We start from the raw sequence: 23178 nt of genomic DNA on the forward strand, positions 1-23178 counted from the left end.
GATACTAATCCAGTATCACAGTGGTGGCAGCTCCGCTCTCTGACCTCTGACCCAGAGTTCTATTCGGTTTGAGTTTAATTTTCTGCATAGTCGCAGGAGCGTGTGACCCAGCTTCATGCAGAACTCCTATCTGTTGTGATGTGGGGCACAAACATAGCAAATCTTACGTCGTTATCCGCTTGGTTATCTGGGAAGTTACTACACCCATCTGTCGGGCAAAATTGCGAATAATCTGAAAATAATGGGGACTACTTCGCCGATTGGCTATCTGCGGAAACATTCGAGCGTAAGAATTTCGGTGGAATTTCCCGATGAAGACCCGCGGATCATAGGAGTTGTAGGTATTAGGGTCCAACGGATAAGGGGGGTTTGTCTTCAATGAGAGATTTGTGGCAATTACAAAAATTAAAGTGGCCCACATTTTCAACGATCGTCCGTGGACCACGGTGAAGGTTAGGACCGCAGGAGAACGCCAAAACTTTGCTCGTAATGATTTCTTTTGTACGATCGATAAAAGTGGTTAAAAAAATAACAACCAATTCATTCGGAAAGGTTGTGTCACAAATCGCTTTTATTGAGCAAATAAAGAAATTGGTGCCGCTAAAGTTTCGTCGCCTTGGGCGGTCATGGCAAAGTGAAACGTTCGGTCTCGGCTCGTGAACCGTGGACGGTTCTTGGTTGTTGTTGTTGTTTTGCGAAAGGAAAGTTAAGTTGGAGGCACAGCCAGGAATTGTAAGGTGTTCACATTGGTGTCTGGGAACCATTGCTCCTTCCGGTTTGTAACGTTATACACGTGAAAGAGAAAATGCCGCAGAATTGGAAAACAGAGTCGAAAACGGATGCTTCAAGTCATCGATGGACATCGATTCTGAAGCTCCCGATGCACCCAATTAAAAAGGCGACGTTTGTCGATCACGACGCATGTAATGGAGGTCACGTGACTCTCCACCACCGGACGTTGAGACGACGATCGATTCTGGAATCGAATCGCGACCCCCGATTGACGACAGATCATCGAATTGTCTCGAATTGATCGTTACGGTCAACCAGCTGAGCCAAACATGACATTATTACGAGAACACTGGATGGAGAATCTTGATGGCTTTTTCACTGTAAACGATATTCCCAGATACCGAATCCGGTAAATGCACGCATTTGGGATAAATTTGACAAGTGAATGTTCAAGATGCACCCCCCTCCCCTATACTTGCAATCTGTGAAAAAGCGCGTTATGGCTCATGGGATTCCTCCAGGATAAATAAATGATTCTGATTCCTGGCTGTGTCCCCTAATAACAAGACAGCCTTTAAAGCAACAGCCCCCCCCCCCCCCCCAAACCGAATTTCGAAACAGTGTGGATCAGGGTTTAATGTTTTTTGCGTCCGAGTTAGCGACGTTTGCACTCCGGCACACCGCATCCAGGACACACCATCCTGCGATGGCCTGTGGACACTGGTCGCGCGCTAACCTACTCCAGTCTACGGGCGACTCGGTAATAAATACTCGGCGAGAAATCAAGTCCCGCTTGGAGCCCACTCCGATCGGACGATGACCAACGGCAGTTGGGGGGGGGGGGGGCCTGAATGCAGACAATGCCGTTTCGGCTTTCTCGTCAATGCGGCGAGGCTGTGATTGTAGTACGACAACTCGAGCGTTTTCCCGTAACTCACCCCCCCCCCCGCCGAACGCGCACGAACCAGCGTCGTAACCCCTCTCGTTTTTACTCGGAAGCAAAGAAAGGTCTATCGCAAACCGAACTTACACGACATTGCTACGGCGCTGTAACAGGTCCTGCGTTATAGCCCCAGGGATTACAACAAGAACGGTGAACAGACTGGGGACTTGGAGAGGAGGGGGGGGGAACTCGATGATGGGAGTTCGGGCGAAAGACGAGGGGGGAGGAAAAACAACGAGAAAAATTGAACGTGTTCTTAATTTCAAACACAACAGTGCGCGGCGCAATCCTGTTTTCAGAGACATCGAACTGATCGTTTCAATAAATTACCAATAAGTTACACGGGCACAGACAAAACGTGGAGGGGGGGGAGAGGGGTCGGCACAGCGCTCGACAAGACGCCACAAACACGAGGGAGGGAGGTTTGAGCGGTCGTCAGGGTTTCATTTCAGCCAGGTCCATCCGGGTGGGTGAGCCCGAAGCATTTTTTCCCGCGCAAACCCGGCACACCACATCCAGTATACTGTTGATGCAGATCCCTCACTGTGGGGCCGCGGCTACTAGTAGTCACGTGCCATCTCCTGGAATACGGTGATCCGGGGAATATATTCGGTGAGAACTTAAGCCCTAAGCGATGTAAGGATTCGCCTGCCGAATTGTTACATTTGACACGGGGGGGGGGGGGGGGGGGGAAGGAGCAATCCACTTTCTTAACGCAGCTCTTTTAAATTGGCCTTCCCGGATTTAATGCCCCCCCCCTCCACCCCCTCTCCCCGTAGCAAAGTGGCCGAACATGGTCACAGTTGACGAGTGTTGCGGCCGCGGATTTCCCTTGCAAAACACTGAACAGAACGTCGGGCGGTGGTGATGTCGTCGTCACATGGAAGGTGCGAGCGACGCGAGTAAGGCCATCGCGTCTCCGTGAACTCGGCGGCGTTCCCTGGCGATGAGCGCAACGCAATTTGGATTCGTGCGGCGGTGGCTAAATGAGACGGCATCTCCGTGATGCTGCGCAGGAAGAGTGGGGCTGTTGTACTTTCTGACGAGAGGCAGTCCTCAGTAATAGGCAGAGGAGAATAGGAAGACTTTTCTTTTTAGCCTGGACTTGAACAGCGGCAGGGGGGAGCCGACAGCACGGATGGCTGGGGGGTGGGGGGAAGGAGTTCCAGCCTCAGGGTGGTGCAGCAGAGGAGAAGAGGTGACCTCTCGCTGAGCAAAGGGGATTCGACACAAAAGGCCTGTTTCTGGAGAGAAGAGTGCATGGAGTGAAATAAAAGGGGAGGGGAGGTAGGAGAGTGCGTGGAGGGGAGTAGAGTGAGATGGGAGGGGAGAGGTAGGAGAGTGCGTGGAGGGGAGTAGAGTGAGATGAGGGGGGAGAGGTAGGAGAGTGCGTGGGATGAGAAGGGAGAGGTAGGAGAGTGCGTGGAGGGGAGTAGAGTGAGATGGGAGGGGAGTGGTAGGAGAGTGCGTGGAGGGGAGTCGAGATGAGGGGGGAGAGTTAGGAGAGCGTGTGGAGGGGAGTAGAGTGAGATGAGAGGGGATAATAGGCAGGGGTGAGTCCATGGAGAATCTTGAAGGGAGTGAGTGTGATTTTGAAAGTAATCCGTGATTGGATTGGGAGCTAGGGGCAGGATCAGATCATTGGGACGATGCATTACATTGCAATGCAAATTACCTGTGCAGATGCACAGTGTATTCGGCGTGCACTGGGGCCAGTTTGCCATCGGAGGCCTTCATCCGCAAAGAGTTCACGGCTTCGCGATGACTCTTCCTTCGTGTGGGCCACACCACAGACGCATAAATACATAATCTCTCTTAAAATAAAGCATGCATTCCAAATATAAAAGTCATCTTTAGAATATTTATATAGAAAAAGTATAGAATTCCTGTGCAAATTTTGTATAAAATGTACAATTAATTTCACACCAGCAATCATACCCACGAGCCTGCAATCGACTTTCAATTCTTACACGCCTCGCTCTTTCACCTAACTCCAGCAAAGGCGTGGACTAAATTATACACATTTAAAATAATAATTATCATAAGATCGACACGTTCGCCCCGAGAATAAAAAAATCACCATCAAGAGTTCATTACTCTTTTTGGGCTCACATGTACGTAATGTCTTAATGCTAACACACACACACCACAAGGTTTTGCTTATCGATTAAGATGTTAAAGGGGCGGGCGGAAATCATCTTCAGAAAACATTGAAACAGAGACACTGCAAAAAGGTTATGGCGAACGTACGACTCTGTGCTGCCAACTGCACGCCACAAACAACAAGTTTCAAAAAACGACAGAACGCCACAATAGTTCGATAAAAATGGAAGTACTGTTTTCCGTGCATTTAAGCAAACGTTGTCATTTTCTATTTTACCCCCCCCCCCCCCCCCGTGGGGGGAGGGAGACGGACCCACACGTTTGAACGTCCGAAGTTTACAAAAAGTATACTCGGTTTTTTTTTTTGGGATAAAACATCTGTTTTGCTCAACAGTTTTGTCCTGTTTCGAGGAGCCAGTCTATTGCAGTTCATCTTGCTGTTAGGCACATCGGAAAATACGGATAACGCAACGTCCTGTGTAAATACCTGCAATGGAAAACCGTTATTCATTTCAGAATTATCTTTGCTTGATGTCGAAGTTTGTGCTTGATTTCAATAAATACTATAAATATTAAAAAAAAAAATCCATTTCCAACATTCATGACCGAGTTGGCCAAGGCACAAAATCGGCCTTAATTTCGAAAAACGGGAGGAGTGAGGCAGTTCAGTTTAGTGTCATGTAAAGCGTGCATCTGCACGGTGCAGTCAAAACACAAAATAACGTTTAAGAAAACTTCAGGGGAGGCGGCGGGTCTTTCCGTCGTTATCACGACCCCACTAGAACCTCCATGATTTGATCGAGTTCGCTGAAGTCCGAGCTTCTAAGCGGCTGCGAGCCACCGCCACCACCGACGCCGCCACCGCAGGGCGACAAGTTCCTGAGCAGGTCTTCCGACAGCGAGCCCGGCGGCACCTTCCCGGGTGCCACCAGGAGGGACACGGAGAGGCCCGGCGGCCACGGGTCGGCTGCGTCCGCGTCGTCGTACATCGACGTGTCGATGTCCGCAAAGTGATCGTCCAGCTCCACCTCCAGGTCGGCGAGCAGGCGCGCCGCGGGGCCCACCGCGATCTCCAGCCCGCTGAACACCGAGTCCAGCTCGTGCCAGTCGCACCCGCCCGTCGCCGGCCAGCCCCGCGGGACGCCGCCGTTGCCGCCCACGCAGACGCCCGCCGCCGCCGCCGGCCCCACGCCGACGGGACCTCCTCCGCCGCTCGTCCCCGAGCCGTCGCCGTCGCCGAACACGAGGTCCTTGAGCGCCGAGGTGAGCGCGCACGAGATGCTCTCGAGGCCGCCATGCAGCAGCCGCTGCTCCACGGCGCCGAGCTTGGCGAGCCGCTCGTAGTCCGGGCCGCCCTCCGACCCGTCGTAGTCGTGGCAGACGGCGCAGCCCGGGGCGGGCGTCGGCTCGCGCTCGACGTCCCCGGGGCACGCGAACGCCGCGGCCATGGCAGCCGCCGCGGCCACGGCGCCGGCCGCGGCGGCGGCGCGTTCCTCCTCGCCGCACATCTCGGTCTGGATGCGCCGCACGGTGTTGGCGACGAGGACGGAGCGCCGCAGGCTGGGGTCGCGGAGGGCCTGCCCGGCGTGCATCTTGCGGAGCGACGCGTCGAGCACGCGCTGCCGGCGCTGCGTGTAGCCCGGGCCGCCGCGGCGGCCGCCGTCGACGACGACGCCGCCGGCACCGCTGCCCGGGCACAGCCGCTCGGCGGCGCCAGCGTCGCCGTCTTCGCCTCCGGCAACGCCCGGGAAGCCGTCCTCGTCGGCGCTCAGCTTCCGCTTCACTCCTTTACCCATGGTGACTTGCTGCAGGCCGCCGCAGCTGCAACGGAAACAGATTCGTGTTGGTTGGCCATTGTTTGTGTGTACGAGCGTGCGCGTGTTTTTATCGTATACCGTTCCGGCCTTCATAGATGCTTGCTAAGAGCACTTTCCCCAACAGCCTGTGTAGGCTATGCGGAGGATCTTTGTCTTTTGTTTCATTGAGATTGGCATATCAGCGTCGTTTCGCGGGACGGAGGATATATTCAACGACGTTATAGAGTATAGCATCCTCCGTGTTTGATAACAGACCAGAGACTCCTCCATGTTACGTTTATTTAGGGTGTAGACTTGGGGAGTTGGACTTTCGCGCACGTGCCCTGCTACGGCGGAAATGTTTCATCGCACGACGAACAAACCGATGTTTTTGGAATGCTCAGAGTTGGAATTTATCCCAATTAAGTGCACAACCGCATTTCACGGTTATACTTTGTGTGTGCGTGTGTGTGCAGCCATTGGTGATTTGGTCGAGGCGATCAACTCGCTTGAGAGAACCCTGTTTTAATAACGAAGACCGCCGAACACAAATTCGAACCCCGGGGTTCTCGGCCGTGCTGTGGCTCCGGGTCCCACTCCATCCTCCTGAGCAAACCCAGCCACCCCTCACGGCTTTTTGACGATTGAAATGAAGGCGACTCGCGTGCGCTCGGTACGCGGTGCAGTGCACACCACGTGGCATCACGAGGGCGAGCCACCTCGTAAACGCCCCGTAATGCATCTTAATAAACCCGCCTCGTACGCACGAAATAAAATTCAATAAATCAAGCCCGGCTCCCCCCTCCCCCCCGTAAACACGCCTGGTGTTGGTGGCTTATTGCACGCGTCCCATCGATAGCGGGGAGGAGGAGGGAGAGAAAAGAAAAAATGAATGAAATAAATAAATCGCTAAAGCTGTTTATGCAACGTGTCGAGCAGGCGGGGCCGAAAGGCGCTCGCGAGCGCAGGGCGGAGGAGGAGGGAGCGTGTTGCATCGCAGCCAACTGGCCGTCGTCCTGAGACCCGCCCCGCTGAGGCTTTGTCAAACGACAACCCTCGCTGTGTCTCAAGCTACGGTGAGAGCGCGGCCAAACCCAGGGGGGACCGGCGCGCGCAGATTAATGGCGATCTCGCTTCGAAAAAGATGCGGCGACGGACAGAGAGAGAGAGAAAGCGCCTCCGGTTAGCACGGTTGGCTACGTACGGTGCGAAAGAAGTTCAACATGCGCAAGTAGAGAAGCGGACAGAGAGAGCACTGCAAGGAGATACCCGGTGAAGGAAACCGGGCGTGCCCCAACAGCCCAAAAGGTCGAGGCACGAGGAGATGAGGCATTCGTCCGCCCCCTTCCCCAGCGATTCTATGAATCGTCGCGATCCAGGGTCGCAATCCCATTTTTTTCCTTCTCATTTTCAACCATACTGTATTGTGTTTTTCGCATCGAGTTTTGTGTTCGCTCCACGAGCCTCAACGAAACGTCGGCAGATGCGCTCATTTCTGCGGACGTATTTGCACGAATGGCGACCCCCCAGGATCGATTGATGTTCGTTCGCGCGTGCGGCACGCCATCGTTAACACGGCCCGCCGAATAGAGCGTTGTGGGTTTAACTTGAGCATCTACAGCGCGGGCGGTAGCCGCAACCGCCGTCAATGCAATTCCATTCATTCCTCCCGACTGAACGAACGTCGTCTGACATTGCCGCCACCTCGCCCGACGCGCGCCGCCTCGTCCGTGCCGCGGCGTCCGCGGAGTCGGCGACATCGCGATGGCTGCGCTGGCGTCGAGAGCCGCGTTCGTAACAGGCCGACGTTCTGGGCAATGTTTATTTATTTTGCGGAGCACATTGCTGCCATGACAATGTTGTTGTTTGTTGCTGTTGCTGTTGTTGTTGCGTAGCTCTTCGATCGCGACGCGGGCGTCCCGACGTCTCGCCCCACTTCAGAAGAGATTCGTGGGTTCGGTTCGTGGACGAGCTCCCGGCGCGCGGAGCCAAAAACGTCGGACGTCGTGCCGAACAATGCACGGCACGATCCGAAAAAACGCAGCCGTTAAAGCTAAGCAAGTCACCGCTGGGGCGCCCGCTGTACTGCGAGATCTCCAACAACTCGTTGGTGTATGCTGGCCGATCCAGCCCTGGATATGACGCACACACCAAACTAACATTTCCCTTACTCTTAGTTCTTTCGGTAAAGTCACGTAGGTAAAAAATGAAATTAAAATTCATACAAATAAAATAAATATATTTTTATTCATTTTAATTTCATTTCAAAATAAAATAAATATATTTTTATTCATTTTAATTTCATTTTTTACCTACGTGACTTTACCGAAAGAACTAAGAGTATGAATCATTGCAGTCACGAAAGCTTCAAATCTAGAATTAACATTTTCCTTCTTCAGGGCACGGGCAGAGGATGTACGCCCCGGTGCCGAGATGTTGCATGGCTCGCCTGGTATGCAGGAGGTCATGGGTTCAATCCCAAGCCTGACGCCTGTATATTTGGAGTGTGGGTGTCTCTCTCACCGTGTTCGCGTGGTTTTTTTTTTTCCTCCGGGTCCTCCAGTTTTTCCCTCCACATTTTAGAAATGTGCGTTCAGAGTATTTGGCTGCTGCTATCAATTTCCACGTGGTAATCCACTTAGTTGAACTATCATTTTGTGACCAGGTCAATATATAGTTAAGTAGGCCAATCTGGTAAAATAGTTGAGTTTCTTTAGTATGTATCTATCTTTAGCACCGTATGTAGCAAACCGTGCTAATTAATCAGGTGCGGGATCAGAGAGAAAAAGCACGAGGAGGAAAGTATCGGGATCGTGACTTATCATCGAAGGCGGTGCTTTGCAACACGGCGAAGCGTTGCGATCATTGCACGGCGAGGAGCTAGGGCCGACGGGCAGCGCGGGGGGTGAGGGGGGGGTCACGATGGACCCCGTGATCGATGGCCGTGCCGCGGGGGTTGCTGCAGCGATCGTGGCGGACGGCGTTATTACCATCGAGCGCGCGGTTGACGCTACTGTATTGGGTTTATGGGTCGGCCGAGTTTTTCATTTGGCCGTAAACCCCCTAATGTGTAATACGCCCCCCCCTCTCCAACCAACCGCTCCCCCCCCCCCACAACCACCCAGCTCCTTGCCTCTCCCCCCCCCTTCCGATCCCAAGATCCAGTGCGCACCGCAAGGCGCGGTTGTTTTAATGCTTTCCCGTTAAAACTATTTCCCACAAAAAACGAGAGAGACTTTAGCGATCCACGCAACCGCGCACCTGCGCTCCCCATCGCAGCAGCAGCAGCAGCAGCAAGAGCAGCAGCAGGAGCAGCAGCAGGAGCAGCAGCAGCAGCACCGGAAAAAAAAACCCAGCCCCTGGCGCGCGGCGAAATGCGCAACGGGCGATGCGCCTCCTCCCCGTGACGGATGCGCGCGCAGAACGGAGTTGCAGCCCACGTTGAGTGGTGGGCTATCGACTTACGGGGATGGGGGTAGGTGGGGGGGGGCAAGCCGGGCAGATTGGCCCAAGTCATATTTCAGGAATTCATTACTCAGGACGACGGGTTTCACACCGTTTGCGATATTACACGCGTGAGCCGTGCCCGTTAGCGAAGAGCCTCTCTCTCTCAGCAGGTACCCTCCCCCCCCACTCATCCCTTCTGTGCAAAATAACAACAAATACACCCGGCATTGCCTCTCCAGAGAAATGAATGAAGTGCGTTAATTAAATACGGTAGGGAAAATGCCTTGTGCGTCTTTTAAAATATATAAATTTCAGTGACGCGACAGAAATGCAAGAGGCGGTGCTGGAATAATTTGCTCCATGCTCAACAGCTGATGATGCGAAGGGGCGGGGTGGTGGCGCAATACGACCAAATCAACAAAAAATGAAATCAGTAAAAGAGTAAAATCGGCAAAATGTTTAAAAAGATGTTTGTCAAACACGAATTGAGACGAGCTATTTTTTGTTGGGGCCAAGTTAAAAGATAACAAAAATTCCATTCACCCGCTGCTTTGGATGCGACACCACCTTCCGTCCTGATTCCATCCCCGCTGAAAGGCTCTATCATCGGCCAATATCAATCCACCGCTGGATGGAGGCCTCCCCAAGCCTGTTTTTTGTGCGCGAGTGTGTGTGTGTGCAAGTTACATCGCCGTCTCACTGGCGGTCCGACGATGCAACCATCCACTCGGCACGCATATCAGCACGAGCTGATACCATCATCATGACTCTCCCCCCTTTTAGCTTCAAAACAAATTTCACAAAAACAGGACGCAGACTGCAGCTCGCACAAAAACAGAGCTGCTTTGAGTCGCCCCTGGATGATGGGACCCACACGCAATAAATAACTCATTGCACACACAAAGACACCCCGTGTAGCCTGCACAGGCTGTTGGGGCATGTGCTATTCATAAGCCCCTAACAATGGCTGGATGGAACACCAAAAGGGGTGTTGCATCCAGCACCACTCCGGGCCGCCTTTGTCTCTCCCCCCCCAGTACCGATGGTTACACATCGCACCAGGTACTAATTTAAGGCTGCTCGGACAAAGACACACAGACTCTCACACGCAAACGGCACGAAGACAAAGACCGCCCGCTGTAGCCTTAACAGACTGTTGGCTCAAACGCTGCTCGCAAACGCCTATGAATGTCGTCACGACACACAAGGGTCACCAGCACCACGCCCGGCCGCCTTTGTCTCCCCAGTGGCGATGTTTACACACCGCGCCAAGGTACTCATTTGAGGCCGAGTCGACCAAGGGGAAGCCCAGGGCCGGTTCAGATAATCGTCACTGGTGTTGGCCGTGAGCGGGAATCGAACTCGAGTCGCCGGGTTCGTAGCGCAGCTGGCCACTGCGCTACCGCTCCCCACAGACAAAGGTCCCCTGTATAGCCTTAACAGGCTCTAGGGGCAAGTGCTGTTAGCGAGCGCATACACACACACATAGGCGCTGCTGCACCAACCCAACCCCCACTGGTCATCGATTGCCTTTACAGCAGGGCTTGCGTTTTTAAATAAATATCGGGCGCTAATTCCTCAATCCCACTGGCGCATTTTGTGATGAATCCGTGCCGCATACACGATCGCGTAAAGCGTTGTTTTAATTGAGAATAATGAAGGGATGATGACCGATGGGCCGTCATCCAGCAGTGGATTGCTCATGGCTGTTGATGGGTGTTTGCGGCGCGGGTTAGCACTGCAATCGGTGATTTTTTGACGCCTCCACGCGCCCATCGACCACCCCTCTCACGGTCCCACGATGTAACCGATCCACCGAGCCGATTTCATGACTCCATCTCCGTGGAGCGCGTCCTTTGGCCGCCACTCACGCCCGTCGTTAGTCTCGACCACAATCCACTCCGATAGCGACGTGCCCCCTACCCAACACCACAAGTCAACGGGATGTCCCCAAAAACCTGCCCATGTTCCCTCTCATCCACGTGGTTCCTCTTTTTGAATCTCCTGGGAACACCTCTCTCCGGACGCTTCCGTGTGTGCACTTTTCACCTTCTGTTTCCACCAAAACACCGTGACTGGCCTATTCACGTGCAAAGAGGCGTTGTTGACGAAGACTGGCAATGGAATGGCAGCCGAAAGGATGGAGAGATAACATCCCTGAGAGCAGCACTACCGTTGAGATGCTGACCCAGTCGCAAAATGGCAGTACAATGAATTCACAAATGCATCTGTGGGGAGCTCTGATGGTTAACTCTTTTGTGTCTGTGTGTGATGCGTTTTCGCTGGGTACTCCAGTCAAAAAAACATTCGTATAATTTGGCCAAATATCTCTCCTGGAAAAGTCTTGCGTTTCAGTGGCTTTGCTGTATTAAGGAGCTATGTAAATGCATGTGCAGGGCCGATACGGGCTGTGGCACAGTAGCTGTGTGCTCTTCATCCAGTAGTGGAGACCCTGGCTCATGATGCGGTGACATCACCACGAGTAAAGCTTCACCCCGGGTCACAGGATCATTTCAGGAGGGACACCGGCCGAGGAGATGGAGTGATGAGACCAGCCGGTGTGAAGGTCCCTAAGGTGGGTTATTACACCAAAGGCACATGGCAACGACAGCCTTGAGGCGACGTTCATCCAGCAGTGGATTGATGTTTCGTGTTTGGAGTGCAGGTTAGCACTGTCAGTGCTGGACGCTTTTTAATCCAACATTTTGCCCCTTGATCAATCGATCCTGATGGCGGTACCCCGGGGTTCCAAATAATACAAAACGGCCGAGGCAACTAAATATTTTATTTCTGGGACACTATTTTTTTTTCCCCAGGGGTTGTACTTAACTCGGCGACTGGGGTAACCAATCAATCCGAAATCGGTGCCACACTCAGCGATGTAGAAACGCAGCGAGGGCGATTGCGCCGAAACCCTGAACGTTCGTACTTAACCATACTGGTGGTGCATCGTGTACAGCTCGTCCAGATGAGTCGATGGCCGCATCGCCCACCATCAAGAGACTAAAGATGACTGCATCGCGGACATTATGCGAGAGCCGGGGTGCTGCCATGAGGTTTGAATGCCGCGTTACCATTTCGCACAGCAACGCGGGGCAGTTTCTCGCAGAACGGCGCAGACGAGGCGAGGAAGAGGTGGTGGTGGTGAGCGCTTTCGTGGCTCGCGGCCTCCACTCATCGCCGAGCGACGAACACCCCCCCCCCCCCGCTCACGTGTCCCGTGGGCCATACTTCACCCCCTGGGTCTCCCTCGCCACTGCCAGGCGAGGCTATTTTCTGTCCCAAAGCGAGGACAGGCCGTACCCAGCGCGACACCCACCACGTGCCCCACCACGCACAAAGCGGGAGTCGTCGAAAACAGCGTGGGGTGGGGTGGTGGGGTGGGTGGGAAGGAAAGGGGAGAGATGGGGAGGGAAGGGGAGGGATGGGGAGGGATGCCGAGACGTGGATAGGGGTGGGGTGGTGAGTCGAGGAAGGGCGGTGGTGGTGAGTTTAGGGTGGGGGCGGTAGGCTGCGGGAAGGTGTAAGTAGTGAGTTGTAGGTCGTTAGTTGTAGGTAGTGAGTTGTAGGTAATGAGTTGTAGGTAGTGAGTTAAGGGTGGATGGAGGCAGTGAGGGAGGGTGTTAGTAGTGAGATAATGGTGTGGGTGGTGAGTTAAGGGTGGATGTAGGCAGTGAGGGAGGGGGTGATGGGTAGAGGAAGGAGGTGGTGAGAAGAGGGTGAGTGATGGGGTGGTGAGTGGAGGGGTGGTGAGTGCAGGGGTGGTGAGTGATGGGGTGGTGAGTGATGGGGTGGTGAGTGGAGGGGTGGTGAGTGATGGGGTGGTGAGTGATGGGGTGGTGAGTGATGGGGTGGTGAGTGGAGGGGTGGTGAGTGATGGGGTGGTGAGTGATGGGGTGGTGAGTGATGGGGTGGTGAGTTGAGGGGTGGTGAGTGATGGGGTGGTGAGTGGAGGGGTGGTGAGTGATGGGGTGGTGAGTGATGGGGTGGTGAGTGGAGGGGTGGGGAGTGGAGGGGTGGTGAGTGGAGGGGTGGGGAGTGGAGGGATGGTGAGTGGAGGGGTGGGGAGTGGAGGGGTGGGGAGTGGAGGGGTGGTGAGTGATGGGGTGGTGAGTGATGGGGTGGTGAGTGATGGGGTGGTGAGTGGAGGGGTGGGGAGTGGAGGGGTGGTGAGTGGAGGGGTGGTGAGTGATGGGGTGGTGAGTGATGGGGGTGGTGAGTGATGGGGTGGTGAGTGGAGGGGTGGGGAGTGGAGGGGTGGTGAGTGGGGAGGGGTGGTGAGTGGAGGGGTGGCGAGTGATGGGGTGGCGAGTGATGGGGTGGCGAGTGATGGGGTGGCGAGTGGAGGGGTGGCGAGTGATGGGGTGGCGAGTGGAGGGGTGGTGAGTGATGGGGTGGTGAGTGGAGGGGTGGTGAGTGCAGGGGTGGTGAGTGGAGGGGTGGGGAGTGGAGGGGTGGTGAGTGGAGGGGTGGGGAGTGGAGGGGTGGCGAGTGATGGGGTGGCGAGTGATGGGGTGGCGAGTGATGGGGTGGCGAGTGATGGGGTGGTGAGTGGAGGGGTGGCGAGTGATGGGGTGGTGAGTGGAGGGGTGGTGAGTGGAGGGGTGGTGAGTGATGGGGTGGTGAGTGATGGGGTGGCGAGTGATGGGGTGGTGAGTGGAGGGGTGGTGAGTGGAGGGGTGGTGAGTGATGGGGTGGTGAGTGATGGGGTGGTGAGTGATGGGGTGGCGAGTGATGGGGTGGCGAGTGATGGGGTGGCGAGTGATGGGGTGGCGAGTGGAGGGGTGGCGAGTGGAGGGGTGGCGAGTGATGGGGTGGTGAGTGGAGGGGTGGTGAGTGGAGGGGTGGGGAGTGATGGGGTGGTGAGTGATGGGGTGGTGAGTGGAGGGGTGGTGAGTGGAGGGGTGGCGAGTGATGGGGTGGCGAGTGATGGGGTGGCGAGTGGAGGGGTGGCGAGTGACGGGGTGGTGAGTGACGGGGTGGTGAGTGACGGGGTGGTGAGTGGAGGGGTGGCGAGTGATGGGGTGGTGAGTGGAGGGGTGGGGAGTGGAGGGGTGGCGAGTGATGGGGTGGCGAGTGATGGGGTGGTGAGTGATGGGGTGGTGAGTGATGGGGTGGTGAGTGATGGGGTGGTGAGTGATGGGGTGGTGAGTGGAGGGGTGCTGAGTGGAGGGGTGGTGAGTGATGGGGTGGTGAGTGATGGTGTGGCGAGTGGAGGGGTGGCGAGTGATGGGGTGGTGAGTGGAGGGGTGGTGAGTGATGGGGTGGTGATGGGGGTGGTGAGTGGAGGGGTGGTGAGTGGAGGGGTGGCGAGTGACGGGGTGGTGAGTGGAGGGGTGGGGAGTGATGGGGTGGTGAGTGATGGGGTGGGGAGTGATGGGGTGGTGAGTGGAGGGGTGGTGAGTGACGGGGTGGTGAGTGGAGGGGTGGGGAGTGATGGGGTGGTGAGTGGAGGGGTGGTGAGTGACGGGGTGGTGAGTGGAGGGGTGGGGGAGTGATGGGGTGGAGAGTGGAGGGGTGGTGAGTGACGGGGTGGTGAGTGGAGGGGTGGGGAGTGATGGGGTGGTGAGTGATGGGGTGGTGAGTGGAGGGATGGTGAGTAGAGGGGTGGTGAGTGGAGGGGTGGTGAGTGGAGGGGTGGTGAGTGATGGGGTGGTGAGTGGAGGGGTGGGGAGTGGAGGGGTGGTGAGTGGAGGGGTGGTGAGTGGAGGGGTGGTGAGTGGAGGGGTGGGGAGTGGAGGGGTGGTGAGTGGAGGGGTGGTGAGTGATGGGGGGGGAGTGGAGGGGTGGTGAGTGGAGGGGTGGTGAGTGATGGGGTGGTGAGTGGAGGGGTGGGGAGTGGAGGGGTGGTGAGTGATGGGGTGGTGAGTGGAGGGATGGTGAGTGGAGGGGTGGTGGTGGAGTGGGGTGGTGAGTGGAGGGGTGGTGCGTGAGTGGGGTGGTGAGTGGAGGGGTGGGGGAGTGGAGGGGTGGTGTAGTGGATGGGTGTGAGTGAGGGGTGGGAGTGGAGGGTGGTGAGTGGAGGGGTGGGAGTGGAGGTGTGAGTGATGGGGTGGGGAGTGGAGGGGGGTGGTGAGTGAGGGGTGGGGAGTGGAGGGGTGGGGAGTGGAGGGGTGGTGAGGGAGGGGTGGTGAGTGGAGGGTTGGTGAGTGATGGGGTGTGGTGAGTGGAGGGGTGGGGAGTGGAGGGTGGGAGTGATGGGGTGGTGAGTGGAGGGGTGGGGAGTGGAGGGGTGGTGAGTGATGGGGTGGGAGTGGATGGGTGGGGAGTGGAGGGGTGGTGAGTGGAGGGGTGGGAGTGGATGGGGGTGGGGAGTGGAGGGGTGGGGAGTGGAGGGGTGGTGAGTGGAGGGGTGGTGAGTGATGGGGTGGTGAGTGGAGGGGTGGGGAGTGGAGGGGTGGTGAGTGATGGGGTGGTGGAGTGGAGGGGTGGGGAGTGGAGGGGTGGTGAGTGATGGGGTGGGGAGTGGAGGGGTGGGGAGTGGAGGGGTGGTGAGTGATGGGGTGGTGAGTGGAGGGGTGGGGAGTGGAGGGGTGGTGAGTGATGGGGTGGGGAGTGGAGGGGTGGTGAGTGATGGGGTGGTGAGTGGAGGGGTGGGGAGTGGAGGGGTGGTGAGTGGAGGGGTGGTGAGTGATGGGTGGTGAGTGAGGGGTGGTGAGTGGAGGGGTGGTGAGTGGAGGGGTGGTGAGTGGATGGGGTGGTGAGTGATGGGGTGGTGAGTGATGGGGCTGGTGAGTGACGGGGTGGTGAGTGACGGGGTGGTGAGTGACGGGGTGGTGAGTGGATGGGGTGGTGAGTGATGGGGTGGTGAGTGATGGGGTGGTGAGTGGAGGGGTGGTGAGTGATGGGGTGGTGAGTGACGGGGTGGTGAGTGGAGGGGTGGTGAGTGATGGGGTGGTGAGTGACGGGGTGGTGAGTGATGGGGTGGTGAGTGATGGGGTGGTGAGTGGAGGGGTGGTGAGGGTAGCGTTGCCTCCACGTGTTGTGCGCGTGAACATTCTGCGGGTGAGAACGATTCACCCGGAGATTCGGGGCTGCGATTCGACTCAAAACTCGATTATTCTCTCCCCACTCACTCATGATTTGTAACACTTCTCGATTATCATTTTCCCTTTCTCGCGTCTCGTTTCCTCGACGTGCAACATTCGCATATCATATGCATACGTCGACAAAAACCCACACACAAACACACACGTGCACACGCGATTCTATGCATCTCCCGCGAATGCCAACTCTTAACAGAGTCCGATTCATCCAGGCGCGCTTACAGCCCTAACGTTTAAGTTGACGGCTAAGCTGATAATTATAGGTGCTCGCTAACAAACAAAAAAGCCTGACTAAAACGGGATATACGTCTGCCCGTCTGTAACGGAGAAACGTCATCATTATATAACGCAACCGACTGCAGAGATTTGGCCTACATACTTTACGTACAAAACTTGCATAACAGTAAATTGTGAAGGAATTTGATCGAATACCCAAACCAATCGAAAGATATTCGATGATCTAGTAATATATATATAATTACTTTCTCAAGTTTTGTAACTGGAAATTTCATAATCCACCTGGGCCAATCTGGTATTCATGTGAATGATTGCACAATTGTGGAATGTTAACATTGAATGTATATATCTTGTCGAAAGATAAAACTCTAAACGGTTGTCTCCTTCCTATAGCTTCTGACAAAAAAATGGATCGAACAGAGCCTAACTCTGCTGATGAGGACCTAAAAAGTATAAACCAGTTCAGGGTTTCGCCTGCTTAAACAGACGTCGTTATGAAACTATGGTCCAGAAAATTCATGGGACTACATTTTTTTTTTAGAATGCAGTGATCGACTTTTGCCTGCCCAGAGTTTCTTGCCATTTCTTACATAAAAGAATTTTTTTCGTGGCAAGCCAGAGGCCATCTCGCCTACGATACCGTATTCCAGCTTGTTTGGCGAATTGAGAGATGTTTAGTGACACCCATGGGTTCAGAGATTGGATTGAACATCTGAGTAATAACCTGGCTATAACCAACAGGGCCAATGACTGTCTCACGACCATCAACACCACCACCACCACCACAATTATGATCACATGCCCCAGCCATCACTTCACTATTATTACCAACAGAGCCACCGCCATCATCAGCTCATCATAACCACCACCACTACCAAAACCACCACCACCACAGCCACTACCACCACCACCACCGAAATCATCAACATCACTACCGTCACCACAAAATCACCAAGCCAACCATCATCAACTAACCAGCAACAAACCACCATCAACTACCCCACCCCCATCCATTCCATTCCGGGAAAGCGGCGTCACTCAGACTCGCCACGCTGCGCAAGACAAAATGCGGAATGGAGCAAACGGAGTTGAGACAAAATAACGCACGGCGTTCATTTGCCCTGTGCGGTATTTTAAATCTTACGATGTTTATTGAATCAAAGACGACAAACTGAGTCTGGTGTCGTGTTTTAAAAGGTGACTGCGGCGTTGCTTTGTGTCTCTCTTTTGTTTGTAAATGCCGTCACGACGGTTAAACGTGAGAAAAAGCACAAAAAGATGGGATCAAACAAGACACTTGGGTTATCCTGAGAATAAGGCGGCTAAACAATAAAATAAACCGTCAAAATAAAAACACTTCGCGAATACCATCGAGGGAAAAGGGAAAAAAAATTAATAAGTGGAATGCAGCAAAATGCGAGAGAGAAATAAATCTTCTGACTCCGGTCCACTTGGTGGGTGATTCCAGTTGCCGGATCTTGCGAGCCGCCACGTTACGTAAAGCGCCATCGCGGTTCCCACTGCGCGTCACGTACACAGCCGAAACGTCTCGCCGCCTCCTCTTATTTTACCGACTTATCTTGGCGACAACTGCATCGGCGCAATTAACAACAACAGCAGCAGCAAAACTCAACATTCGACAACAGCACTTTTGCGTGGCCTTAACACGGAAACGAAGGCGACGCGTGGGGGAAATGGCCACATTTTTCACCAGGAGACTTCACGATACAACCATAGGAGTCCGATGATTGCATTTAAAATATAAATTGATTAATAACAGTATTGAAATTGAGGTATGAACGGTTGTCGATGAGCGAACGGGTTGTTTTTAATTACCGTATGTACCCGACTAGCGACGCACCTAAAAGTAAGACGCATGTCCCCAAATCGTCTTGGGGGGGGGGTATTTAAACAAAATGTGTGGTGGGGCTTTAATGGGGAGAATACGGTACCGTGCATGCCAGAAGATGATTCTGAACACGCTGCTGCTGCCGCTGCTTAAAGATGGGCAAGAAGATGTCTTCCGGAAGAATAATTATGAACGAGATAAGATTTATTCAGAAAGATCATGCGTAAGAACTGTGTCTCCTGGCTTGTTACTTTGCATTTCTTACATTATCCACGACGACGACTATTGTCTCGGGGAAGATCGTGCGTAATAAAGATGAAAACATCTTGGAAATTATGTATTCTCAAAACTTGGAAACACTTTTAATAATATAATTCATGACTACGAATAATCGGCCACGTTCGATTGATTCCCGGCTACGGCTAACATCAGTGGCGTGTGATATCAGAACCGGACTTAGAGCTCCCCCCCACCCTTCTACTCACACTGATCAGCGTGGTGAAGTTAAGATCAAACAAACTCAATGACCGACACGACGTGGAGACATCCATCCAGCAGTGGATTGCCATCAATCCCGCTCAACGATTCCATGCTCACAATTCGATTGGAAAAAACGACTTAATTGTTTTAATCGATCTAGATTGGTTTTAATCAACAGTTCAGCCAACACGCCGGTTAATGTGAAATGCAACATAAGTGTAGAAAAATCGCAAATATTCCAACTATTGTTACACGTCGTTGTTGAGGAATCGAATCTACCAGTGTCGTCTCATCCATATTGTGTTCAACCACCACATAGCAACAACACAACACTGACTCAGCCACTCCACCACCCACCTAACTGACTCACCCGCTCACCATTTACTGCCGCTGCTCACTTCTTTTCTGCTCCTTACCTCGCCTGCTACACTTTGGAATTCCTCTCCTCCCATCGTCTCCATCCCCACGTTCTTAAGAGCCTCGCTAAATTTGAGAAACGCGTTCACTCTTATCTCCATGGATACAATTTTGACGCTGTTTATTGCTGGCCGCTTGGCGTTTTTTTTTTGGGGGGGGGGGGGGGGCTGGGTTCAGCTGCTGTAGATTTCTACATGATATGCCACTTAATTGGGCTATCATTTGTGGCCAGGTCGCTTCTGAAAAAGAGATATATAGAGCCTAGTGGGCCTTACCTGGTACAATAAAAATGACTAAATAAAAGCCCCATAATACTGTATAACTCAAGTTTACTTTAATAATGTATTCAACAACGGATTTGATTTGCAAGTTGAAAGTAGTTTTTGTGTGTGTAACCAGGTGAGAACTCAAGAGACTAGGGTTAGTCTCTATATTGGCTTGACTCACCCGGGTCACCAAATGATAAAAAAAACACAAATAATGTTTCTATATGGCAGACTGCATCAACAAGCATGCAATGATTCCAAATCCACGTGGATTTAATCGATTCGATCGATTCAATCCACGTTAAAATTACAGTATACTCCCGTGCACGGATTCACCATATACGTAACATAAAAGTTGGAATCTAATTAAATCGATTAATTGATCGGCAGTCCCAAACTCGTATTTGAGCGCATGTCGAAATTATGTGGCCACACAATTTAACTCAACTAAGCAAGTCAAAATGTTGACTTTCAGGACAGCCGATACACACGTTAACGATTCCAACCATCGATGGCCAGTGGAAATTCAATGCTCGATTAATTGACTTCAAAAATAAAACTAAGATGATACTCTTTGTTTTTTCGGTAAAGTCACGTAGGTGAAACAATAAATGAAAATAAATGAAAACAACTACATTTATTTTATTTATTTATTGTTTTACCTCCGTGAACTTTACCGAAAAAACCAAAGAGTATGAATCCTTGCCGTCACGAAATCTTCAAATCTAAAACTAAGATTGTTGAGAATGCTAGCGCCTCTAGTGGCTGTGTGTGGGTCACGTCCATGAGTTTGTCTCACGATCCATCGGTTTGTTAAGACATTATGGATCGTTAGCCCACGACTTGACCACCTTCTGGCATATACGCTCAACACATCCCGTCAATAACTGTGACCTTAAAAGGAAAACATACAATAGGCAACGTTTCGGGCAACAGCTCCTTCTTCATAGGAGATCAAGAGGGGCCAGAGAGATACAGAGTGGGATTATAAGAGTTGGAAACCGCACTCTGTAAACCATGGAGATCCACCTCCCTCGTCACATGAGGAAGTCACGATTCGATTTAACAATCGACTTGTATTGCCAATTTCGCCGTCTCACCTGCATTAAGTCTATGTTCTGTCTCGTTTGTCCAGTTTTGGTTCGCTCCCTTAACTGAAATGTAACATCGGCTTAGAACTTCGTAAATCGATGTTAGATTTCTCACGAGCACAATTCTGTGCGTGTATCGTGAGCACAGGCATCTAATGTATTCGACTAATCAACCAATAATAATATAATTTCACGTCGAAATCGCCTCTCTACGACACTCGCGGTGACTTCACGTCTGTGAAAGAGACCCACATGAATCGATCCGATTCGTTAATCGATACTTTTAACATCGCGAATGCAGCGCCTCCAGTGGCTGAAAGGGGCATCACGTGAAGCCATTTACGTGCGACCAACACCACGGCCATAGAGATGGCAATGCACGAGATTCGAAAACACTAATCTCCACTCACCACATCGATTAAAAAAAATCGATTAACCGATGGATGTTTGCTCCACCTACTCACGGGGACTGGTGGGCGGTACAGCAACGGCGGTGGATTCAACGCACGCCATTCTAACTTGGATCCTTGCACCCATCTGTGCGGATGTTTTCCGAGTGTCGTGTGTGTGTGTGTGTGCGAAGCCACAGTCTCACGAACAATGTCATTCAAGGCCAAACATCCCCAACCAATGCACCATGACCCTCCTGAGCAGATGGGTGTTGAGACTCAGCGAGGCTACCCCGGGTTAATAAAGGGACCATTGCTGATGTGCATTACTTTTGAAAGCTTGTTTTACTCCGAGGATACGTTGACATTGTACAACACACAACACACTACCTCGTCACCACCCTTCAAAAGGGGCTGTGAATGATTATTATTATTCATGCAATGGATTAGAACGCTAAGCACAAGTCGATGTTTCAATGCAAGAGATTTCGTCTCTCGTAATTGAAGTGGATCAGCAGCAGTATGTTGTCGTAGGTGTCCCTTTAAGAGAGGAGCAATTGGGGATAGTGGGAATACACAAGCAGACTGTCACGTTTGTAACTTTTTTTTAAACATCGCCCGTTAAAACACATACACAATTGTATAATAATCAGCCGTGGTCTGTCCATTGCACGATTAATTCATTCCAGTGGCCGCTATACCATCCATTCTCACTCCTTGCACTTGAACAACCGATTGTCATCGTTACACTCCAACGCGTTAAAAGAGTTACGCAAACGTGTTGTCGTTTAACGATTAATCGATTGAAGATCTATTCTGTGGCTCACGCTCCTTAGTGCAGAATCGTGCCCGAGAAATCGATTTAAAAAACGGTGTTCACCACGTTATTACGACACGCCAATGATTTGCGAATGCGCATTAGCTAGGCGAATGGGTTGAACAGAAACTGTGCAAACAGAACACGGCTATAATAGACTCAACATAAAACATTACAAACGAGACGGGACGTGGGGGAAAGACAAAAAACACGAGACACAAACACTCGATCCATTTCTGAATCCGACCACGACTCCGGGAATCGTGACAGTTCATTCAAAAGTCTTTCAACATTCGCGAAACAACCCTCATTTCGTCAATCGTGTTGGGGTTTATTTGACCATACTTCACCACGCTGGTCAGTGCGAGTTCGCAAAACAGAGGGGGGGACAGGCACAGAAGTACAGTACAACCAAGGTATCCTCAATTGAACCAATGCCCAAACACTCAAGTCTCATGAAACCCACCACGAACGTATCCCACTCTAAGCACAATCTCTGTCTTGATATTTTGTTGTTCAAAGTGGCCACTTTGCTCTGTGTGTGGGGGGATTTAAATGCCCACACTCCACTCACCTCGTGTGACGAACAAACTCCGGACTTTGTCTTCTTGGTTTTATTTCTTTTTCAACTAAAAAAAAAACCCCAAAGCACCACGCAAAATCTTTTTCACCCTCCCCAACCGGCTAAAATAAAAACTCAAAACAAGAATCAACTTTACATACGTGTACAAAAAAAATAGCTTGTTTTGTTCGAGAGCTCAAGGGGGGGGGTTGAAATTAACTTACAAATACTCTCCCGATCACTTTGCCCTAAGCCACCACTGCCACCACCACCACGGCCTCGTCGTCTGTGTCTAAGAGGGCTTCTCCCACGGCCACTCGGGGCACGCGAAGCCACGAAACTGCTGGGTGGGGGTGGGTGGGGGTGGGGGGGACTTGTGAAGTCATTTCTTTGATTGGCAGCCCCAGTGCTGACGTCTCACCCGTAGCCAGGGGCAACCGCGTTAATTATTCATATCCCGTCGCTGCCATTGGTCAGGGGGGCTGTTTCGTTTGCGAGGCCCCGCCCACATTCCCTCCCCTTCCCCCCTCCCCCCCACCGCCGCCGCCACCGACGCCGCCACTCCCCGAGTCGGCCACTCGGTGGAGCGAGCCGAGAGCGGGCGGGGGACTGGAGCCGCGATGGAGGAAGGCGTGGGGGTGCTGGTGGTGGATGAGGGTGGAGACCCGTGCCGCCATACACGTGGGGTGGGATGGAGGGAGGGAGGGAGCCGCACTGTATATCATGCTCATGCTGCTGCTGCTCGCTAACAACAACTGCGCTCACGGCGTTGAGTTTCATGGAAGCACCACCCCCCCCTCCCCAATGCCACCGCCGCACGCTGGCAGAAAAGAACAAACATTAAAAAAATGATCACGATCATCGGTTCAGGGTTGTTATGGTCGTCGTGTCGTCGTTTGTGGTTTTCGCGTCGATTGTTGACTGCCGGTGTGAGCCTCGGCTACTTTTCGTCGTGTACTGATCGATTGATCCGCCATCGACAGCTTTTGATTATGGCTGCTGC

General features: G+C 52.8%; 1 protein-coding gene across 1 annotated transcript; it reads right to left on the bottom strand.

Moving 5' to 3' along the window:
* Positions 1–436: 436 nt before the first annotated feature.
* LOC133352554 (SERTA domain-containing protein 2-like) lies at positions 437–22508 on the bottom strand. Its single transcript, XM_061568266.1, has 2 exons — positions 22188–22508; positions 437–5599 (listed from the first exon to the last, which is right to left on the bottom strand). The coding sequence occupies exon 2, from the start codon at positions 5572–5574 to the stop codon at positions 4546–4548; it is 1029 nt and encodes a 342-aa protein (XP_061424250.1). The 5' UTR covers positions 5575–5599; positions 22188–22508; the 3' UTR covers positions 437–4545.
* Between the last annotated feature and the right edge of the window lie 670 nt (positions 22509–23178).

Source organism: Lethenteron reissneri, chromosome 41 (genome assembly GCF_015708825.2).
Source record: "Lethenteron reissneri isolate LAM-NWPU_2019-01 chromosome 41, ASM1570882v1, whole genome shotgun sequence".
Taxonomy (NCBI): Eukaryota; Metazoa; Chordata; class Hyperoartia; order Petromyzontiformes; family Petromyzontidae; genus Lethenteron; species Lethenteron reissneri.

Coding starts and splice junctions, on each gene's coding strand:
- LOC133352554 (XM_061568266.1), bottom strand. CDS start 5,574: ATGGGTAAAGGAGTGAAGCGGAAGCTGAGCGCCGACGAGGACGGCTTC.